General features: G+C 44.2%; 1 protein-coding gene across 3 annotated transcripts in view; it reads left to right on the forward strand.

Annotated features, from left to right (window-relative positions):
• Positions 1–20,094, forward strand: part of LOC135217132 (uncharacterized) — a 374,498-nt gene that overhangs the window by 43,899 nt on the left and 310,505 nt on the right. For all 3 annotated transcript variants that reach the window (XM_064252839.1, XM_064252840.1, XM_064252841.1), the window contains exon 2: positions 4,410–4,563. In XM_064252839.1, the coding sequence (XP_064108909.1) occupies positions 4,417–4,563 (147 nt within the window). In that variant the 5' untranslated portion in view covers positions 4,410–4,416. The remainder of the gene's footprint in view (positions 1–4,409; positions 4,564–20,094) is intronic.

Here is a 20,094-nt window from a genome sequence, read left to right on the forward strand (position 1 = left end):
TGGTGGTTAGGATCAGGTGGTCGGGATTGGTTGTGTGCTCCTTAATAAGGTGTGTTGTCATGTAAGTGGATCAGCACCCATTGACAAAGTCCTTTCAGGCTCTGCCGAGTAAGTGGATAAGACCCCTTCGGCAGACCCACAAGAATTCTTGGCCATAGATCACATATCTCGCTAAAGTTTCTTGAGGTGATGCAGACTACGGGGCAAACACCCACGAAGTCTACCACCTATCAGGTAGGAACCAAGGTTTTTTATTTATACCTACAACATATGTTGTTTACCTGTCTATTCCAGAAGTAGCTGTCTCTTACCCTCCACCGAAGGGTGCCAATCAGCTATGTATATATCTGACAGGTAAGTTGATTGTATGAAAATGATATTGTTATACAATAAAGTTTCATACATACTTACCTGGCGCAGATATTATACGATTAGGGCCCACCCAGTCCTCCCGCGCAAGGAGACAGGGGGAAGAGAAAATATATGAGTAGAAAACGGGAATGGTTTCTAGTCCTGCCGCCCAGGGCAGGCCGGTAGATCACCTGACCTACCTGTAGCGAGTGGCGCGAAATTTGAATTTCTGTCGGGGACGACGGAGTCTTAGCTATGTATATATCTGCCAGGTAAGTATGTATGAAACTTTATTGTATTATAACAATATCATTTTTAAACACAGAGGACTAGACCTATCCACAAATAGTGATCTTTCCGATCTAATTAAATCGTTCGAGACTTTACAAATCGTCAAAGGGTTCGATAGCATGGAATCTCGATATACGTAGTTCTTAAACAGCTTTCGGGTCCTCCCCTTGAACCATTACTTTCTTCGTCTATGAGGAATCTCACCAAGAAGATGTTATTTTTAGTTGCATTGGCATCAGCTAGACGAGTTAGCAAGCTACATGCGATGGACAAAAAGGTGGGTTTTTCTCAAGGCAACTCAGTTTGCTCCATTGAGCTCAATTTTCTTGCAAAAAATTAAAACCCTTCTAATCCTTGGCCACGTAACTTTGTTCTCAAGAACCTGACAGACTTGATAGGCCTGGAAGAAGAAGAACGGCTCTTATGTCCCGTGAGGGCATTAAGATATTACCTCCGCAGAACGGAGAAGATTAGAGGTCAATCGAATCGTTTGTGGTGCTCTGTTAAAAATCCCTCCCGCCCTCTCTCAAAAAACGCTATTTCCTTTTTTCTGAGAGAATTAATTGTCGAAGCACATTCTCAAGCTAACGACACAGTGTTTCCTTTACTGAGAGTGAAAGCGTTATCCACTATCCTCCAAAGTACCTTTTGGAGGTCTAAATCTGTGTTTGCTACACATTATTTGAAAGAAATCGGTCCACTTTCGGTAGCTGGCATGGTGTTGGGAGAAACGACATAGGGGGTTGCTCCCTCTGTTGGCCTGTTTCGCCTTGTATTAAGGTACAATGGGGGTACAATGTACCTGGAGTACTCACCAGTCATTTTAGTGTTAGTTTTGGTGGGTAAAGGTTTTTATTTCGGTGTGGGTGACAGTTTTTTCATGTTGGCTATTTCTGGTCTTAGCCCAGGCCAAGGGCAATATTTTCTTGCATCTTCATTGAGTCAACGGTGAGCCATGACTACGAGGATATTCCACTCCATGTAGAGGCACCCATTGGTCATACTCCAAGCCTTCTACTACGTAAGATGAGCACTGACCAGAGGCAGTATTCTCCTGCAGTAGCTTTCTTACAAGGTAAGGTACCACAGGCACTAACAGTGCTTTTGGGTATACTTTATTTTCAAGAATCATATGTTATTTTTGAATTAAAACTTACATCCACAGCCCCCATCCTTGCAATGGGTAATCAACTGTATAATTGTTTGGTAAGAAACTGCAATAAAAATGGAATTTTCATTATAAAATGAAATTTTATTGCATACTTACTGAACAATTATACAGCTGTAGGTTCCCTACGAATGGAAGGCAATAGATTCAAAACTTTTGCGGTGGCGCTGCCATCGCTGATGTAGGTGACGTCATCTCCCTCCACTCGAGGGAGCTACAGGTACAACTGCCCAGGTAACATCAATTCGTTCTGCCCAGCCATCCACCTGTGGGGAGGAGGGAGGGCTTTGATTAATAATTGTTCAGTAAGTATGCAATAAAATTTCATTTTATAATGAAAATTCCATTTTTATTAAATTTATATGACAGGAGCAGCACCTATCCATGCACTTGTGTGAGATGGGATTTTCAACTCTTGTCAATATAAAAACGAAAAATAGGAACAGACTGGATGTTGAAGATGACATGAGACTGGCTCTAACAGATGCTTGGCCACAAATTTCAAAGCTTGCTGCTCAAATGCAGCATCAGGCATCCCACTAGCTGGGATGGATAGCTGTTGAAACCTGTGCTGATACTATTGTAAGAATAATTGTGTTCTTTTTGTGAATTAACGTTGGACCAATGTTATGATTTAGGTTGCTAATATATAATTACAGGGTTCGTGAATAATTTTTTTGTTAGATGTTTCTTTCCTTCTCCTTCACAGAAAATTAAAAATGTAAATCAAGCTGCTGATAGTAGGGGGTTGCTTGGGTTTCAAGCTTTCGGGTAAGGAGTCGTGAGTGCAAAATCGTTGGGAACCCCTGTCCTAAATAATATACTAAACAAGAAGCGTCCATTTGTAGTATGGTGGGTCATGTCAGGTCAAATTGAGCTACCACAGGTGGCAGAGAGAACTCTTTCTTAACACTGGCAAAGGCAGCAGCATCATGATCTGCCATCCACGTAAAGGATCTCTTGGGGCTCACTAGTGGCCAAAATGGATCTGCTGCAGCTGCAAGATTGAGTGAAAATTCTGTTAACTGGTTCGTAAGGCCAATGAAAGTTTTGCTGGCTTCGGGAACTCTGATATAGCTCAAACATTCTCCTTGCCAGCTGCAATTCCACCTCCAGATAATGAATATCCACAAAATGATACGGTAGGGCTAACAAGAAACTTCTCTGCATTTAAAGTGATACCATGAGTCCTACAATGACAAAATTTTGTTGACCCTGCATAAGTGAAACTAATAATCCCCGTCATATACTAGAATATCATCCACCACCTTAACACAATTTTAAATGCCTTGAAGAGCAATATCACTTCTCCTGCAGTAGGCATCTACCGAGGCGCTGAATCCTATAGGTGAATGATGATAGCGATACCAACCACTAGTGGAATCTGCCAGTACCCACAACGCATCCATGGTGGAGAAATACTGGTAAGTAGGTTCGATACTCCTAATTGCACTAAATGGTGATGGTGAAGGGTGGGCTGGCCTTTGTACCTGTGAATTTAACATGCTGAAATCTGTGGTGACATGAACACCACCTGTAGGTTTGGCCACAACCACTAAGGGGTGACACCATGGGGGTGGCTGATCCCCAACAGGTTCAATGATACCTTGTGCTACCATTGCCTCCAACTCAGTCTTTATGTCCTCTTGAAAGGCTAGTGGTATTAGACGTGGAGTGTAGATTGTGAAGGGCTTCACATTCCTCTTTGAGGTGAATACGCACGCATAGGTGGCCCAGTTCCTGGGCCTAAAGCAAAGTGGAATGTTTACATCCAGTTGGGCGGGACTCCCGACCTTCAGACAAGCAGTTACTGCCTAACTACCTTGTTATTGAATCTTGCAACCGAGTTCCAGCTGGCGCTGAAAGTAATTCCTTATGTAAAGGACCTCAGGTTTGTATAGTTAGGAAAAATACAATTTACTTTAAAATATTGTGATTTTTAGAGAAATTTGAACAATCATAGTTTCTGTAGTTAATTAGGTACCTCTTTTTTACTAACTTTTTATGGCCAGTAAGGGCCAGAGCTTAATGACTTGAAATATAGTGACTTATTCAAATTTCTTTTATGGTTCATGCCAATGAAAATGTTAAACTGTTTAGTTAAAGAAAGCAGAGATGCATTTGCAGTGTACTTACTTTCATGAACCTGATATGTATGTATGTGGTAGGAGTAATATATCTGATGATGTAATAGTGTATGTACTTGCCTTTAAGTTGATATGTATGTATATTCATCAGTGAGTGTGGGGTAATTTGTTGAAGTTCGAGATAGTCATCCTCCTGCCCATTATGTTTTTGTGGTGGAAACTTCTAGAACTAAGGGAGCCAAATAAAGGTCAGCTCATTGTCTGATGAAGCAATGTGTAGGATACATTGAGTCTTAACGTGAACTGTGATAATATTTGTTGGTTGCTTTAGTGTTAAAAAGGGGTGTGACCTGCGTGTTATGGTAGATGTGTTAATTACAGCGTGATAATTATATATATAGTATTTTACAGTATTTTGGCAGTGGCTTTTAATACATCAATCTTTAGTTTTACAGCTACACATTTATACTGAAACTGATGCTGAATTATCAAATGTTATCTTTATTTTACAGATGCACAATGCCAGTAAGAGGTAGCAAAATACAAAAGCGGACCAATGAAGGAGGACAAAACTTCAACGTGGGTGGCCGCAATGGCAGCCTTGATCATTCCGTTAGGCATCAACTTGGACGTTTTGCCTCTGCTGGGTTTGATCATCCTAGCATGGTGAGTTGATTACCACTTCATTCATTTTGACATGTATAGTTGCTCAGGGTGATTAAGGGTAAGTATAGTCTTTGTAGCAGAGTAGTGCTGAATGGATAGAAGCTGGTAGGTAGTATGTGCAAAATTTGGGATATGAAAGGCAGTTGTGAGTGGTGTGTTAAATGGCTCTTATCCAGATGATACTGTTTATTTTGTACTTCCTCAGCCAGGTGTATTATATCTGACGAATTTTACAGCAGCCGAAAAAAAAATTGACTATAGTAACAACAATACTATTCATAAAACTGATAATACAAAAATGTATCCATGATTTCATTTGTATGAAAGTCAGTTGAAACCAAAAAAATGTAGTCCTGCTTCGATAAAACAAACCGAGTAGGCTATAGAGCAATTATTATGATCTATACCCTGACTATAGCGTATATATTACATATGTATTAGTACGTATGTCTATTTAATGGGTGCGTATTACTCTATTTAACAAATGTTATGTACATAGACATTTTACAACAATAACTCAAATAATGATAAGAACTTACCTGCTACTTTACAGTGCCAGTCTTCCAGCCACCGCTACATTAATTTTCATCTCGTAAACAAAGCTAAAGCGAGTACTATAATTGAAGTCAGTTGCTTGCTTGACAAAATAATAATATGACTGAATTATTGTGGGGTTACACATGACTGTTATTTACATGAAACAAAGAAATAATTTTTGTGTTAGATCAGCCATCCTCAACCGGGGTTTAGCGGAACCTTAGGGTTCCATGAACGATCGCCAGGGGTTCCATGAGAATTTATGTTTAATTTAATTATTTGTTATTTATAAGTATATATTTTTCTTCGTTAAACATGGCGTGAGAAATCGTAGTCCTATAATTTATTTTATGATAACATATCGTGCAAGATATTTTTCATCTAAATGTATATTATATATGTATATATATGTATATATGGTTATGTATGTGTATGTATATATATATATATATATATATATATATATATATATATATATATATATATATATATAATATATATATATATATATATGTACGGTATGTATGTATATGTGTATAAATATATATATATATATATATATATATATATATATATATATATATATATATATATATATATATATATATATATATATATATATACACAAACAAAAATAAAAATAAATAGATAAAAAAATAAAATGCAACAGACAGAATGAAAGAAATAGACAGCTACCTTTCAGGACGGGAACCAAGGACCTAATGACATAAAAAACAGAGACAGGGGCACACTCAAGACAGGTACTGTTGTGGAGGTAGTTTGATTGTTTAAAGGAGGAACAAGCTTCTTAATATATAACGATTCCGTTATTGCTAATTGATGAGGTGAGGTGGCTCTGGAGAGAATTTTATTGAATATAAACATTTTAAAATTCTCTCCAGAGCCACTTCACCTCATCAATTGTCTCAGGGGTTCCTCAATGTGCCAAAGGTTGGGAACCAATTTGTTAGATAAATACAAAGGATATAGAAAGGATAAAAATATTTATTAAATATATCACAATAATGTATAATACGGGTCAATAGGCCTACTATATTAAGCAAGACATTAATTATCAGGACTTGCCTTTCCCCCTGCCCACCTGCTAGAGTGTGTCTGTCAGGGGGAAACCACCCACTAAAATGTCTGTCATTACCATCACAGCATTCTAGGATATGAAGTGCTATTGTAGTACAAATTTTAGTTGGTAGTTGGTATCTCTAATGTTGGATGCAGTTCCTGACTCTCCCTCCCCCTCCCCCTCCCCACTCATTGTGGGGTGTCTGTGAAGGGGTAACCACCCACTAAAATGTTTGGTATCACCATCACAACATTCTATCATGTGCAGTGCTATTGTGGTACAAATTTTACTTGGTATCTCCGATGTTGGATGCAGATCCTGTCTCCCCCCCCAACTCATTGTGGGGGGTGTGGTGTCAGGGGGTTAACTACCCACTAAAAATGTTTTATCAAGTTACCACAAGCACAATTTAGGATGTGCAGTACTATTGTAGTACAAATTTTTCTTGGATCTCCATGTTGGATGCATATCCTGTCTCCCCTCCCCCTCCCCCACTCGGGGGTTGTGGGTGTCTGTCAGGGGGTAACCACCCACTGAAATGTCTGTCATTGCCACCATAGCATTCTAGGATGTGCAGTGCAATTGTAGTACAAATTTTACTCGGTATCTCCAGTGTTGGATGCAGATCATGTCTCCCCCTCCCCACTCGTTGTGGGGCGTCTGTCAGGGGGTAACCACCCACTAAAATGTCTGTCAATTCCACCACAGTATTCTAGGATGTGCAGAGCTATTGTAGTGTAAATTTTACTCGGTATCTCCTAAGTTGGATCTAAATCTAATTAACCCCCCTTTTCTGTTCGTCTGTCAGGGGGAACCCACCCTCCAAAATGTCTGTCACTGGTCATTCTATATTCAGTAGTCTGCAGATATATTATATATTAGTTTCATCTGGTGTCTCATATGTTGGATCTAGACCCAAAATCTAACAAGCAATTATAGTGGTACTTGTCAAGTAAGCCACCCATATATTTTTGGCAGACGGTCAGTTTCACAGTTTACAAGTCTACTCCTAAATACCAGTAAGGGCTACAGTCGGTATCTCATTCATTGTATCTCAGTGGTCAGGGCTGCGGGAATACTTGGCAAGATCGGGAGGCAGATCCCTGGTTGGTGGAGATACTGAGGAAGGGATACAGCATTCCCTTCCTTTCCAAGCCTCCTCTGGCCAGTTCTCCTTTGGAGTTCCCTCTTATCTTGACAGCAAGGAGAAGTTCTAAGATCCTGTGGGAGGAAGAGACTCTTTTGCTAAATAGTCTTGGACTCTTCGTCAGGGTTCTGCAATCACCTGTTTCTAATACCAAAAGCTTTGGGTGGATGGAGACGGGTACTTGATTTCTCCCAGTTGAACTGTTTCGTTCATCTTACTCCGTTCACCATTGAGTCTGCCAGTTAAGTTTTTGCAGCTGTTCAGCAAGGAGAGTGGATGCTATCAGTGAATATGATGAATGCATACTTCTAAATATCTGTGGCTTGTGTTTCAGGGCAAAGTGTATATACCAGTTTCAGGTGATGTGTTTTGCTGAGTTCAGCTCCTCAAGTTTTTACAATAGTCGTATTGCTGTTGAGCAAGTGGGCTCACCTGTTAGTTTATAGGGGAGCATGAGGGCAAGAGAAACTCTTAAAAGCTGACAAGGGTTTTGGGAATACTGATAAATGTATATCCATCCTTCACAACTTTGCCAGCCAAGAAATGGTTGTCTTTGTTAGGATACATGACATCACAAGAGGTGGTGGTTCTGGGTGCCAGGCTGAGATGCGGCCAATTTAATTCTTTCTCAAGGTAGTTAGAGGACCTTCTTGAGATGGTTCAACCATCGACCTCTGCATTTGCAGGAAGTGTTCTCTCCAGTTGAAGAACTCAAACCTCACATTACTTACATCCTGATCCAGAAGGTTTGGGAGTGATCTCAGCAGACAGGCATGTATCGGATTTGGTCTACAGAAAAACGAGAATTCCATATTAGTCAATTTGAGATGTTGTCAGTGTGGAATGCTCTTCAAGCATTGGGGGATCTAGGATAGGTGAAAAGGTAGACCTCTTTTCAGACCATTCAACTTCTGTGGCATATCTGAGCCATCAAGTAGGCACAAAGCCAGAAGCTTTGTTCCTTATTTCAAGTCACAGTCTCACTTGGTCAGAGGAAGGGAAGACCCTTCTATTTTCACAACGAGTGTCAGGAAAAATGAAAACTTTGGCGGACCAACTGAAAAGGAAGAACCAGATTCTGTCTTTCAAATGTACCTTGCATCCACAAGTCTGCAAGGACCTGTGGAAGCTATGGCGTTCGTCTAATGGACCTGTTTGCCTGTAGGTTCAACAAATGGCTGCCAGTGTACTGCTTTCCAGTGTAGGATCCTCAACACTGTTAGGGAGTAGTGCTTTAAGTGCTCAAATACCAAAACATCTCTTCTCTTGGGATTCTGTCGTATGGTTTCTGTAAGTCTATAAATGTACATTAAAGCTCCTGGTTTCCCTTTAGCCTCTTATCCTGTAGCTGTCTTACAATGAAGATAGCATGCAATGTCTCTCTTCCTCTCATGAATCCATACTGCTGTTTCCCAGTCTTTGCAAATTCTCTTAATCTCTCATTCAGTATCCTCTCTAAAACTTTCAATCCATGCTCTATTAGTTTAATTCCCCTGTTACTAGTTACCACAATCCATGACATCTCCCTTTTGCTTGTATTAGACTCTCCTCTCAGTCCCTTGGTATTTCTTCCACTTCCCATATAGCTTTTAATCAATCCAGCACCCATTTCTCCCCTTTCATCTGCATGTTTTTAGTATGTCAAATTTCATTTCAATCTCCAACTGTTTTGCAAGGACAAACATCACAGGTAAAATAACATTCCTTAGTAGCACTTCTTTATGTATAGTACTGCACATTTACCTCACCAGAGCCCAATAACAGCAGCACCATTTTGCAGTAAATGTGCCACACTGTCAAACTTCTCAGTTCCAAAGGTCTTTTATTCCTCACACCATTGGACTGTGGACTAGTCTCCCTGAGGATGTGCAATTAGTACCCAAAAAGTTGAAGTGAAGATGCAGTGTACTGTTGCTACTCTAAAACATGTCAAGCTGTACAGTATTTGAATAATTTATTTTCATATAAGTTACTTAGCAAATAGTATGCATAATACATAGCTATACTTCCCACTTGCACAGCAGCTAAAATTTTTGAAGTTTGTGGCAGTGATTCTGTTGTTTTTAGTGTAGGTGACTATCCCGCCCATTATGTATTGAGTAGATATAATTACATAGCTATTTTCTTACAATCAACTTACCTGTCAGATATATACATAGCTAAGACTCCGTCGTCCCAGCTATGTATATATCTGCCAGGTAAGTATGTATGAAACTTTATTGTATTATAACAATATCATACTTTCCCATTCACACAGCATCTAAAATTTGAAGTTCATGGTAGTGATTCTATTGTTTTTTGTGTAGGTTACTGACTACCCCACCCACTACATATTGAGGAACAATAGGTATAAGAAAGCAGAGGAGCTCACTTTTCTGCCGGCTTGCAATGCAACATCGAGTGTTTTGGGCACCTATGTTTGGAGTTTTTTGTTGTTTTTTTTCAGGATTTGGTGATGTACTCATTGCTCTGGTAGCTTTCCAGCTGAGTTTAGTTAGGTTAGGAGACCCTTGTCCTACAATAGTCACACAATCTGTGCAAAATGTAGAGGAAGAATGCTCAAAGGATCTTACTTGTCGGGAATAGAAAGGATGGGATGAAAAGCAGTGAAATATTTTGAAATCTCATTTGGAGAAACTAGACAGGGATAGAAAAAGGAAGGCAGAACTCTAGAGCTGAGAGTGGGGTTCATAGTTGAGAACCTATTACTATTTTTTCTGTTGATGACCATACCATTCCTTTTACCCCAGCTTTAGCCTTATCCTCCATGCCTAGTCCTCCTCCTAATGTTTTACCATCAGTTCGTGTACCAAGCTCCCATGCTTACAAACCTGGTGCCATTGCTAGTTTCAAGAGTAAGTTTGACTGCAAATTTGACCTTGTGGTCAGCACAGTGACTAAGTTAGGCAAGTCCCTTAAGATCCTAATGGATCAAGTGCATAATGCTGTGCAAGTGCCAGTACCAATGGAGGAGGTGGATGTTCATCCTACCAATTCTCCCAGACAAAGGTCCCTGTCATAATCCCCTAAACCTGGGAGGAGACAAACAGAGTTCCAAAGGAGGTTGGTGGGGTTTGCCCATGGACAGTCCCCCTCATCTGATTTTATGTATAGCTTGTGTTTCAGACAGCCATTGGAAAGGTGATTGGTAGTTCTCATCATCTGTCTTTGGACTCAGATCTCTCCAGCCCCAACAAGAGTCATTTTTTCCTCTTCAGAGATGTCATGCCAGTAAGATTTCTCCTGTTCTGTCAAAGCAGACTAGGGAGCCATCGCTCATCCCGCATATGGGATATGCCAGTGGAAATTGAACCCATAATTGTAGGGACACTAGGCACGACCCCATGATCCCTGAAAGGGAACCTGGAAAAATTAGATGCTGAAGTAGCTCCAGGACTCATGCAGAAGAGTGTGCTCCTGCCCAGTTAAAGCCTTAGGTACAATTGTACTACTTGGTTTCCAACTTCTTTCATGACTTGTGTGGTTTTGTTGGCAGTGTCCTTGCCTTTCAACTGAAAGACCTGGGTTTGATCCTGATGTGAGACAGAAATTTATTTATTAGTTTGTTCATGCCACTTACCTGACAGATATATATATAGCTGTATTTTCTGAAGTCCGACAGAATTTCAAAACTCGCGGCACACGCAGTGGGCGGCCAGGTGGTAGTACCCATTCCCGCCGCTGGGAGGTGGATATCAGGAACCATTCCCATTTTCTATTCATATTTTTTTCTGTCGCCGGTCGGTAAACTACTGTTTACAGACCTTTGCCTAGGATTTTTTGGATTTGCTCGCATTTAAGTATCTGATTGACTTTTGGTATTGATTTTGGATTGTTGGATTGGCATACGCAATAGTGGACCGTTTTTTGACTTTGGATTGGCTTTTCTGTAAACGTGATGTCTGGATCAAGTGCAGTGAGTTTCAGAGTGTGTGTGAGGAGTGATTGTAAGGTGAGGCTACCGAAATCATCGGTAGACCCCCACACAGTATGTATGAGTTGTAGGGGGCATGTTTGTTTGGTGGATGATCGGTGCAATGAATGTGATGGATTGACCGATGATGGATGGAAGGTGTATGATTCCTATCGGCGTAAATTGGAACGCGATAGGATCAGGAGGTCTTCCTCCAGGAGTGGTTCTACAAAAGGTAAGGGTACTAATATTTCTCCTGCTATAACACCTGTAGAATTTGCATCTCCTAAACCTGTGTTGTTGCCTTCGGGCCCTGAATCTGTGTCGGGAGAAGGTAATGCCCTTTCTCTTATTTTGGAGTCTCTACGTACTCTGGAGACCAAAGTGAAAGCCTTGGAAACTGGCTCAGTGCAAGTGCGTGATCGTGCCCCTAGTGTTGTGGAGGGGGCGTCAGATCGGCCCCATAATGCCTCTAGGCCTAGACCGCTATCGCTAGACCGCTATCGGACTCCCAGGAATCAGGGAGGGGATATGTCGAAAGCCGCAAGAGGGTTACAGGGTCTCCCCACCGATCTGGCGTCCCTTCGGCAGGCCTTGTTGCAAAGTCCCAGGCTGTCAAGGAGCGCGCACAGGCGCGTATCCTTAAGGACTGCTTTTCGTCCTCCGAAGCGTCCTCCCCGCGCAAGGGGTGGAGCGCTCGGAGAGACTCTCGTCCGCTGAAAAGGACGTTTCGTGTTGAGGACGCTTCACGTCCTGTATCGCCACTTTCTTTGCGCTCTTCTTCGGACGCGTATGACGCTTTTCCGCCTCAGAAGAGAGGTAGGATCTCATCCGACGAGGACGCTGGGTTGGGCGCACAGGGCGCGTATCCCTGAGAAAGCAGGTAGCTGTACCTGTGAGAAGTAAGGAGGGCGTCCCCTCGCCCCTCGTCTTCTTCGCAGGATCAGCCCTGCTCCCTCTGTTCGTTCCTCTCCAACGAAGAACATTCTTTTGTCCCTTCAGGACCAGTTATCAACGCTTATGGCTCAGAGGACTCGCCCAGCAGCAGTCGAGCCTAAGCGGAGGAAGGACCTTAGGCTGCCCGTCAAGAGGACGAAGCAGTCTCCTTCTCCCTCTCCTCGTTCGTCTCTTTCGCCGATTGCGTCTCCTTCGGCGATTCGCCGATCTTGTTCGCTCGCTAAGAAGACGGGTCGTCAGGACACTTTCGTTCCCTCTCAACGTCATGGGCAGGCTGCTTGCCGTGATTCTCGAGAGGACGCTCAGGACGCTTTTGAGTGTGCTCAGGACGCTTTTGAGGACGCTCGGCAGGACGCTTTTCAGGACGCTTCGGAGGACTCCGAGCAAGAAGACGACGTGCACCAGGACGCTGGGTTGCGCGCACAGGCGCGTATCCCTGAGAAAAAGTCTACCTTTTCGTTGAAGAAACGTAAGGACGCTTCTCTTGGAAGTAAGGCTGCCTCGGTCGTCGTTAAGGACGCTCATCGCCGTCAGGACGCTCTGCCTCCTTCGAGCGGTAAACGCCACAAGGAAGAAACAGCCTAGATAAGGCTTCTACTATTAAAACAAAGGGGGTCTTTGATTAAGGCAAGACCCGATAGACGTACGCCCTCTCCGGAGAGGCGGTCTCCTCTTCCGATTAGGGAAGAAGGAGAATTGAGTAGTCCTGCTGACTCTGTTGAAGAGGAACCTTCTGCTGCCTCTTCAATCTCGGATTACAAAGTTCTTGTGCGGCTGTTGCGCTCGTCCTTCGGGGGCAAGTTCCAGCCTGCAGCTCCCAAGTCTCCTCCTTCGCAGTTTTCATCCTCGAAGACATGTAAGACCCCGGAGTTTGTCGAAATGAAGACTTTGCTCTCCACTAAGCGGGCCTTCAAGAAACTCCAAGACTGGATGGAACGAAGGAAGGATCAGGGCAGGACAACTTTCGCCCTTCCTCCCTCTAGACTCAGTGGTAAAGGAGGTTTTGTTCATGAACCTTACCTGCCAGTATATATATAGCTGTATTCTCCGAAGTCGACAGAATTTCAAAACTCCCGGCACACGCAGTGGTCGGCCAGGTGGTAGTACCCATTCCCGCCGCTGGGAGGCGGGCGTCAGGAACCATTCCCATTTTCTGTCAGATATTTTCTCGTCGCCGGTGCAGCCAACAAGGTTTTGTTTTCTGCACCTCCGTCATTGGATTTTGGAACTCTTTTGGTCACTTGAGTATCCCGATTGATTTTTTGGTTATTTGATTTGGATCGGTGGTTAGGCATACGCTAATTGTGGATTGGTTTTGAATTTGGCTTGATTTTTCCTTAAACTCGAGATGTCTGGATCTAGTTCGACTAGCGCCAGAGTATGTGGTGTGGAAGAATGCAAGGTGAGGCTACCGAAATCTTCGTAGACCCTCATACAGTGTGCGCGAATTGTCGGAAACATGTTTGTGTGTTTGATGATCGCTGCAGTGGCTGTGAGAGTATGTCTGATTCTGCGTGGAAGGCGTATGAATCATATGTGTCTAAATAGAAAGAGATAGGGTAAGAAGGAGTGTAACGCCAGTTACACATCCAGTGGAATTTATCCCTCCTAAACCTGTGATGCCTTCGGGCCCTACATTAGTGTCTGTGGAGGGTAATACCCTATCAATGATTCTTGAATCTTTGCGTAGCCTGGAATCAAAAGTGCAAGCATTAGAAGGTGTTAATAGTGCAGTGGTGTGTAGTGATAATGCTCCGAGTGTTGCGGAGAAGGGGGGTCGGACAACCGATCTGACGTTCCTTCGGCAAGACCTGGGGGCGCTTCCCAGGCTTCCAAAGTTCGTAAACGGATCTTGAAAGAGTGCTTTTCGTCTTCAGAATCGTCCTCCCGCGCAGCGGTTGGAGCTTTCGGAAGCGATCGCGCCCTTTGAAGAGGACAAAGACGATAGATGTCGCACAAGCGGCCGCGCCTTTGATTCCTCAGAGGAGGACGCTGCACATCCCATTAGCCCCTTCTGTTTTGCGGTCGTCTCCAGAACAATTCGAAGACTCTCCACCGAAAAAGAGAGCAAAGGTGCAAGGTGTCGCAACAGGCGGACCGGCACCTTTGGTCTAAAGGAGAAAGACGCTTCACGTCCTTTCTCTTCTTCTGTGTTGCGGATCGTCGCCGGAGAGGATGTCTTTTGACGACAATGCTTTTGAGCGCCCTGGTTGCGCTAAGGATATACCTGTGGCGGTTCATGTGAGAAGGAGGAGGGCTTCCCCTCGCCCCTCGTCTTCTCACAGGATCAGCCCTAAATCGAAGAAGATTGAGAATTTGCAACATCAAATTGCCTTATTAGTTGCAGAGAAAGAGGATAATTCACGTCACAGGAGGGAAGGATGATAAACTGCCAGTCAAGAGATCCAGGCAGTCTCTTCTCATCGCCTCGCTTTTCTCCTGTTACCTCGCCTTCCAGATTTCGTGCACGAAGGTCTGCAGAGCACGACGTTAAGGCGGCAGCGAGACTTGACGCCAGGCCTGACGTTCGACTGGGCGCTCGGCTCGACGCGGGCGGGACGCTCGGCTGGATGCCAAGCGTGACGCTCGGCAGACTCTCGGCTGGACGCTCGGCTTGATGCCAGGCATGGCGCGCACGGACGCCACGACGTAATGTTCTTCAGACATTCGCCGAAATTCGGAGGATAGTAATGAACTCAAGAAGAAAAACTTGTCGGAGGAATTAACTGAAGAACAATCATCAGCAGTATCTTCAGATTACCAGGTTTGTCCAATTGCTTCGAACCTCCTTTGAAGAGAAGTTTAAACCTGAAGCCCCGCAGTCGCTCCTTCACAATTGCTATCGTCTAAGGCTATCAAGACTCAGGATTGTTGAAGATGGCTACTTCATTATCAACAAAAAGGGCTTTTAAGAAAATGCAGAATTGGATGGGAGTTCAAGAAAAAGCCCGAAACAAAGAACGCTTTCGCCCTACCCCCTTTCAGACTTGACAGGTAAGGCAGGTCTTTGGTATGAGACATGGGGAGGAGATAGGTTTTAGAGCCCCCTTCGTCGTCCCAAGGTGACTTCGCTACCATGGTAGATGCACCGAAGAGATCCCTTTTGTCGACGACGAAAGTGCCCTGGGACCCTTTCTGAGATGGACCATCATATGAAGGGACTCTTCCGTACGATAGAAGTTTTCAACTTTTTGGATTGGTGTTTAGGGTCTTAGATAAACCGGTCGCGTAGTCCTGATTCGCTTAGCCTCGAGGAGCTGTCCAGCGTGCTTGCATGCATGGACAAGGCCGTCAGGGATGGTTCGGAGGAGTTGGCTTCGCACTTCTGCACTTCGATTTTGAAAGAAGAGCGGCCTATTGTTGGGTTTTTTTTTACTGCAAAGGCGGTCTCTATCTCTCAAAAGGCAGAATTGTTTTGTATGCGCCTCTTTCGAGCCATCTTTTTCCTACAGGCTATGGTCAAAGATCTGGCTGTCAGTCTACAAGAGAGGGCTACCCAAGACCTCTAGCTCAGTCTGCAAAAACGTACGGTTGTTTCTTCTACGTCGGCACGGGCGCAACATTCAAGAAGCAGAAGCCCTTTCGAGGTGGAGTTTCCTCGAGAACATCTTCTCGAGGAAGTAAACGTTCCAGAGGCAGAGTCTCGGCTAAGATCAGAGGAAAGAATGAACCAGATATCCTTCAGCCACCAGTAGGAGCCAGGCTTCGCTATTCTCAAAAAGCTTGGATAGAAAGGAAGCGGGCGACAGCTGGTCGCTCAACGTCATCAAGTGGGGGTACAAGATTTCCTTTCTTGAAACCTCCCCCACTGTGCACGGACACCCAAGGATTTATCCCATTTACCAATCAGGAGAAGCAACAAATCCTTTTCGATCTGCTCGAGCAGATTTGGAAAGAGAGCGGTGAACAGGTCGTAGACCTGGAATCTCCAGGCTTCTACAACAGGATATTCCTGGTGCCGAAACAGGCAGGAGGTTGGCGACCAGTCTTGGATGTGAGCAGTCTGAATCGGTTCGTACAGAAGCAGAAAATTCAAGATGGAGACACCTCAGTCAGTTCTTGGGACCTTAAGACCAAACGATTGGATGGTTTCATTAGACCTTCAAGACGCGTATTTCCACGTCCCCATCCATCCACAGTCGATGAAGTATCTTCGGTTTTGTCCTAAAAGGGACAGTTTATCAATTCAGGGCGCTTTGCTTCGGATTGAGCACTGCCCCTATGATCTTCACGACTTTAATGAAGAACGTGGCTGAGGTGGCTTCATCTTGCAAAATATCAGAGTCTCTATGTACCTGGACAAGCTGGCTCATTCGTGCCTCCACTCAAAACGCGGTGTCTGAAGGATCTTCAAAAAACAACTTTATCGTTGGTGAAGTCCCTGGGACTACTGGTGAATTTCGAAAAGTCACATCTGATTATTCCAACCCAATCCATCTTGTATCTGGGGATTCAGATGGATTCAGTGGCTTTTCGAGCTTTTCCGTCCCAGGGACGTCAGCAGCAATGTTTAGACAAAGTGACAGCCTTCCTAAGGAAAGATTCGTGCTCGGTGAGGGAATGGATGAGCCTGCTGGGGACCATTTCATCGCTGGAGAAGTTTGTTTCCTTGGGGAGACTGCACCTCAGACCGCTACAATTTTTTGTTTTCTCAAGGAAAATTGGAAAGAAAGCAAGAATCTGGATATGAGCTTAAAAATTTCAAGAGAGGTAAAACATCACTTAAAATAAAATGGTGGCTAGATCCAGTGAAGTTGTCGGATGGGCGTGTCTCTCAAGCTTCAGAGCCCCGACCAGTGTTGTTCTCCGACGCGTCCACCACAGGGTGGGGAGCAACATTACGGGGGGAAGAAGTGTCAGGCACCTGGAGAGGGGAACAGGTGTCTGGCACATAAACCTAAAGGAAATGGCAGCCATCTTTTAGCTCTCCAGTTTTTCCAAGAAAAAGTCTCTCATCGAATAGTCCAAGTCAACTCAGACAACACCACAGCTCTGGCGTACTGAAGAAGCAGGGAGGAACACAGTCTCGGTCCCTTTTTTGCACTGGCAAAGGAGATCTTGCTGTGGGCAAGGGCACTGGACGTCACGATCCTTACAAGGTTTGTAGCAGGAGTAGAGAACGTCGGGCAGATCTCCTCAGCAGACAAGGTCAAACTTCTGCCAACCGAGTGGACTCTGCATCAGGAGGTATGCCAAGAGCTGTGGGGTTATGGGGACGTCCGCTAGTGGACATCTTTGCGACGTCCAGAAACAAAGAGGCTTCCACTGTACTGCTCCCCAGTACTCGACCCAGCGGCAGTGGCGATAGACGCACTTCTCTGGGACTGGACGGGGATGGACCTGTACGCCTTTCCCCCGTTCAAGATACTAGGGGAAGTCATGAGAAAAGTTTGCGGCGTCAGAAGGGACGAGAATGACTTTGATCGACCCCGTTTGGCCGGCGGAGAGACTGGTTCACAGAGGTCATGGCCTTCGTAGTAGACTTCCCTGAGGACCGCTTCCAGTAAGGACAGATCTACTCAGACAGCCCCACTTCGAGAGGTACCACATAAATCTCTCCGCTCTGAGTCTGACTGCATTCAGACTATCCAAAAGTTGGCCAGAGCGAGAGGCTTTTCTAGGTCAGTGGCGAAAGCTATCGCCAGTGCAAGAAGAGCTTCATCCAATGCAGTGTACCAATCAAAGTGGGCAGTCTTCAGGAGTTGGTGCAAGAAGAACGGCATTTTCCTCCACCACGACCTCTGTGAGCCAGATTGCTGACTTCCTTTTATATCTGAGAAGGGATCTAAAACTTGCAGTCTCTACAATCAAGGGGTATAGGAGTGTGCTTTCGTTGTCTTTAGGCACAGAGGCCTGGATTTGGCAGACAACAGAGACCTTCACGATCTCTTGAGATCTTTTGAAACAACGAAGGTTCAACAACCCAGGTTGCCGTCTTGGAACTTGGATGTAGTTCTGAAGTTTCTCATGTCCAGTCCATTCGAACCTATGCATACGGCTTCCCTGAAGGATGTTACTAGAAAAGCTATCTTCCTGACTGCTCTGGCGACAGCGAAGAGAGTCAGCGAGGTACAAGCGATTAGCAAATACGTTGGGCTTTAAAGGTTATAACGCGGTTTGTTCCTTGAGCCCAACGTTCCTGGCAAAAAATGAAAATCCGTCCAACCCTTGGCCTAGGACCTTCGAAATTAAAGGGATGGCCGAAATCATTGGGCGTGAGCCAGAGAGAGTTCTGTGCCCTGTCAGGGCTCTAAAAATTCTACCTACAGAAGACTAAGGATTGTAGAGGTCTTTCGGATAACTTGTGGTGTTCGGTAAGGAAGCCAAATTACCAATGTCGAAGAATGCTTTGGCTTTGGTTTTTTCTTGAGGGACACCATCAAGGAAGCGCATTCATCCTGTCAAGACAGTGATATGAAAATGTTGAAGGTGAATGCGCATGAAGTGAGGCTATTTCTACGTCGGTAGCCTTCCAAAAGAACATGGCACTTAATGACATCTTGAATGCTACATTTTGGCGTAGTAATTCAGTGTTTGCCTCTCACTACCTTCGGGAGGTGAGGACTACTACGAGAACTGTTGCTCTTTGGGCCCATATGTCGCAGCAGACACTATATTAGGGTACAGAGAGTAGCACTCTTCCTATCATTTAGGAAATAATATGTTAGTTTGGACTTTTAATTTTATTTCATTTTATTTTTATTTTTAGTTTATTTTATGCTTATTTAGGTGTTTAGTTTTTATTGTGGTCTTGGTCGGGGCCGCCTTAGGCGGACCTTCCCTCCATTAGCCTTGGTTATACGAAGGTTTAACCAGAATAGGCTAGGTCAGGTGGTAATGTTTTTGCTTCGCCCTCATAATAGGGTAAAATGTTTTTGTCACATTGTGTGTTTTCATGTACGTTCAAATCACATTCCCTGGAGCGCACCAGCTATATAGGTCACGTCCTTGCTGGCACTCCAGTGAAGCATTAACAGCATTCGGTGTAATCAACACCTATATGATCTGTCACATTGTGGTCACGTTCCCCGTGACAGTTCATTAGAGCGCACCAGCTACACAGGTCACGTCCTTGCTGGCACCTCTAGGAATGCATTACCCAAAAAATTGGAGGTTCTATAATGTAGATCTAGTTGTTTTGTGGTCACGCCCCCGTTGACAGATCCTCTAGAACTCAACAGCATCGCAGGTCACTACCTTGCTGGAGTCTCTAGGTAAAGCAGAAGCAGACTTGGGTGACGGTACTCACGAAGTCAGCTATGCTAACAGGTAAGGAACCAAGATATCAATCATGTAAATGGAATTGTTTCCCAAAATCCGAGTCTGTCTCCCCCTTCCTCAAAGGTGGGATTCAGCTATATATATATCTGGCAGGTAAGGTTCATGAACAAAATGATATTGTTATGATACAATAAAGTTTGTTCATACTTACCTGGCAGATATATATAATCAAAGTGCCCACCCACCTCCCTCAGGAGACAGTGGCACTAGAAATATCTGACAGAAAATGGGAATGGTTCCTGACGCCGCCTCCAGCGGCGGGAATGGGTACTACCACCTGACCGACCACTGCGTGTGCCGGGAGTTTTGAAATTTCTGTCGGACTTCGGAGAATACAGCTATATATATATATCTGCCAGGTAAGTATGAAACAAACTTTATTGTATCATAACAATATCATATTTGGTATGAAACCAAAGGAGACGTGGGTGTGAGAATTTCTTCTTCAGCTCAAGGGGATTTCTCCAGCTTGGTGGACTCTCAGAGGAGGTCCCTTTTATCCACTGTTAAAGTAACCTGGACCCCTACGGAGACAGACCATCATTTGAAGGGGCTACTGCGGACTCTTGAAGTCTTCAACTTCTTGGACTGGTGCTTAGGAGTTCTAGATCTGCA

This window comes from Macrobrachium nipponense, chromosome 7 (assembly GCF_015104395.2).
Source record: "Macrobrachium nipponense isolate FS-2020 chromosome 7, ASM1510439v2, whole genome shotgun sequence".
Taxonomy (NCBI): domain Eukaryota; kingdom Metazoa; phylum Arthropoda; class Malacostraca; order Decapoda; family Palaemonidae; genus Macrobrachium; species Macrobrachium nipponense.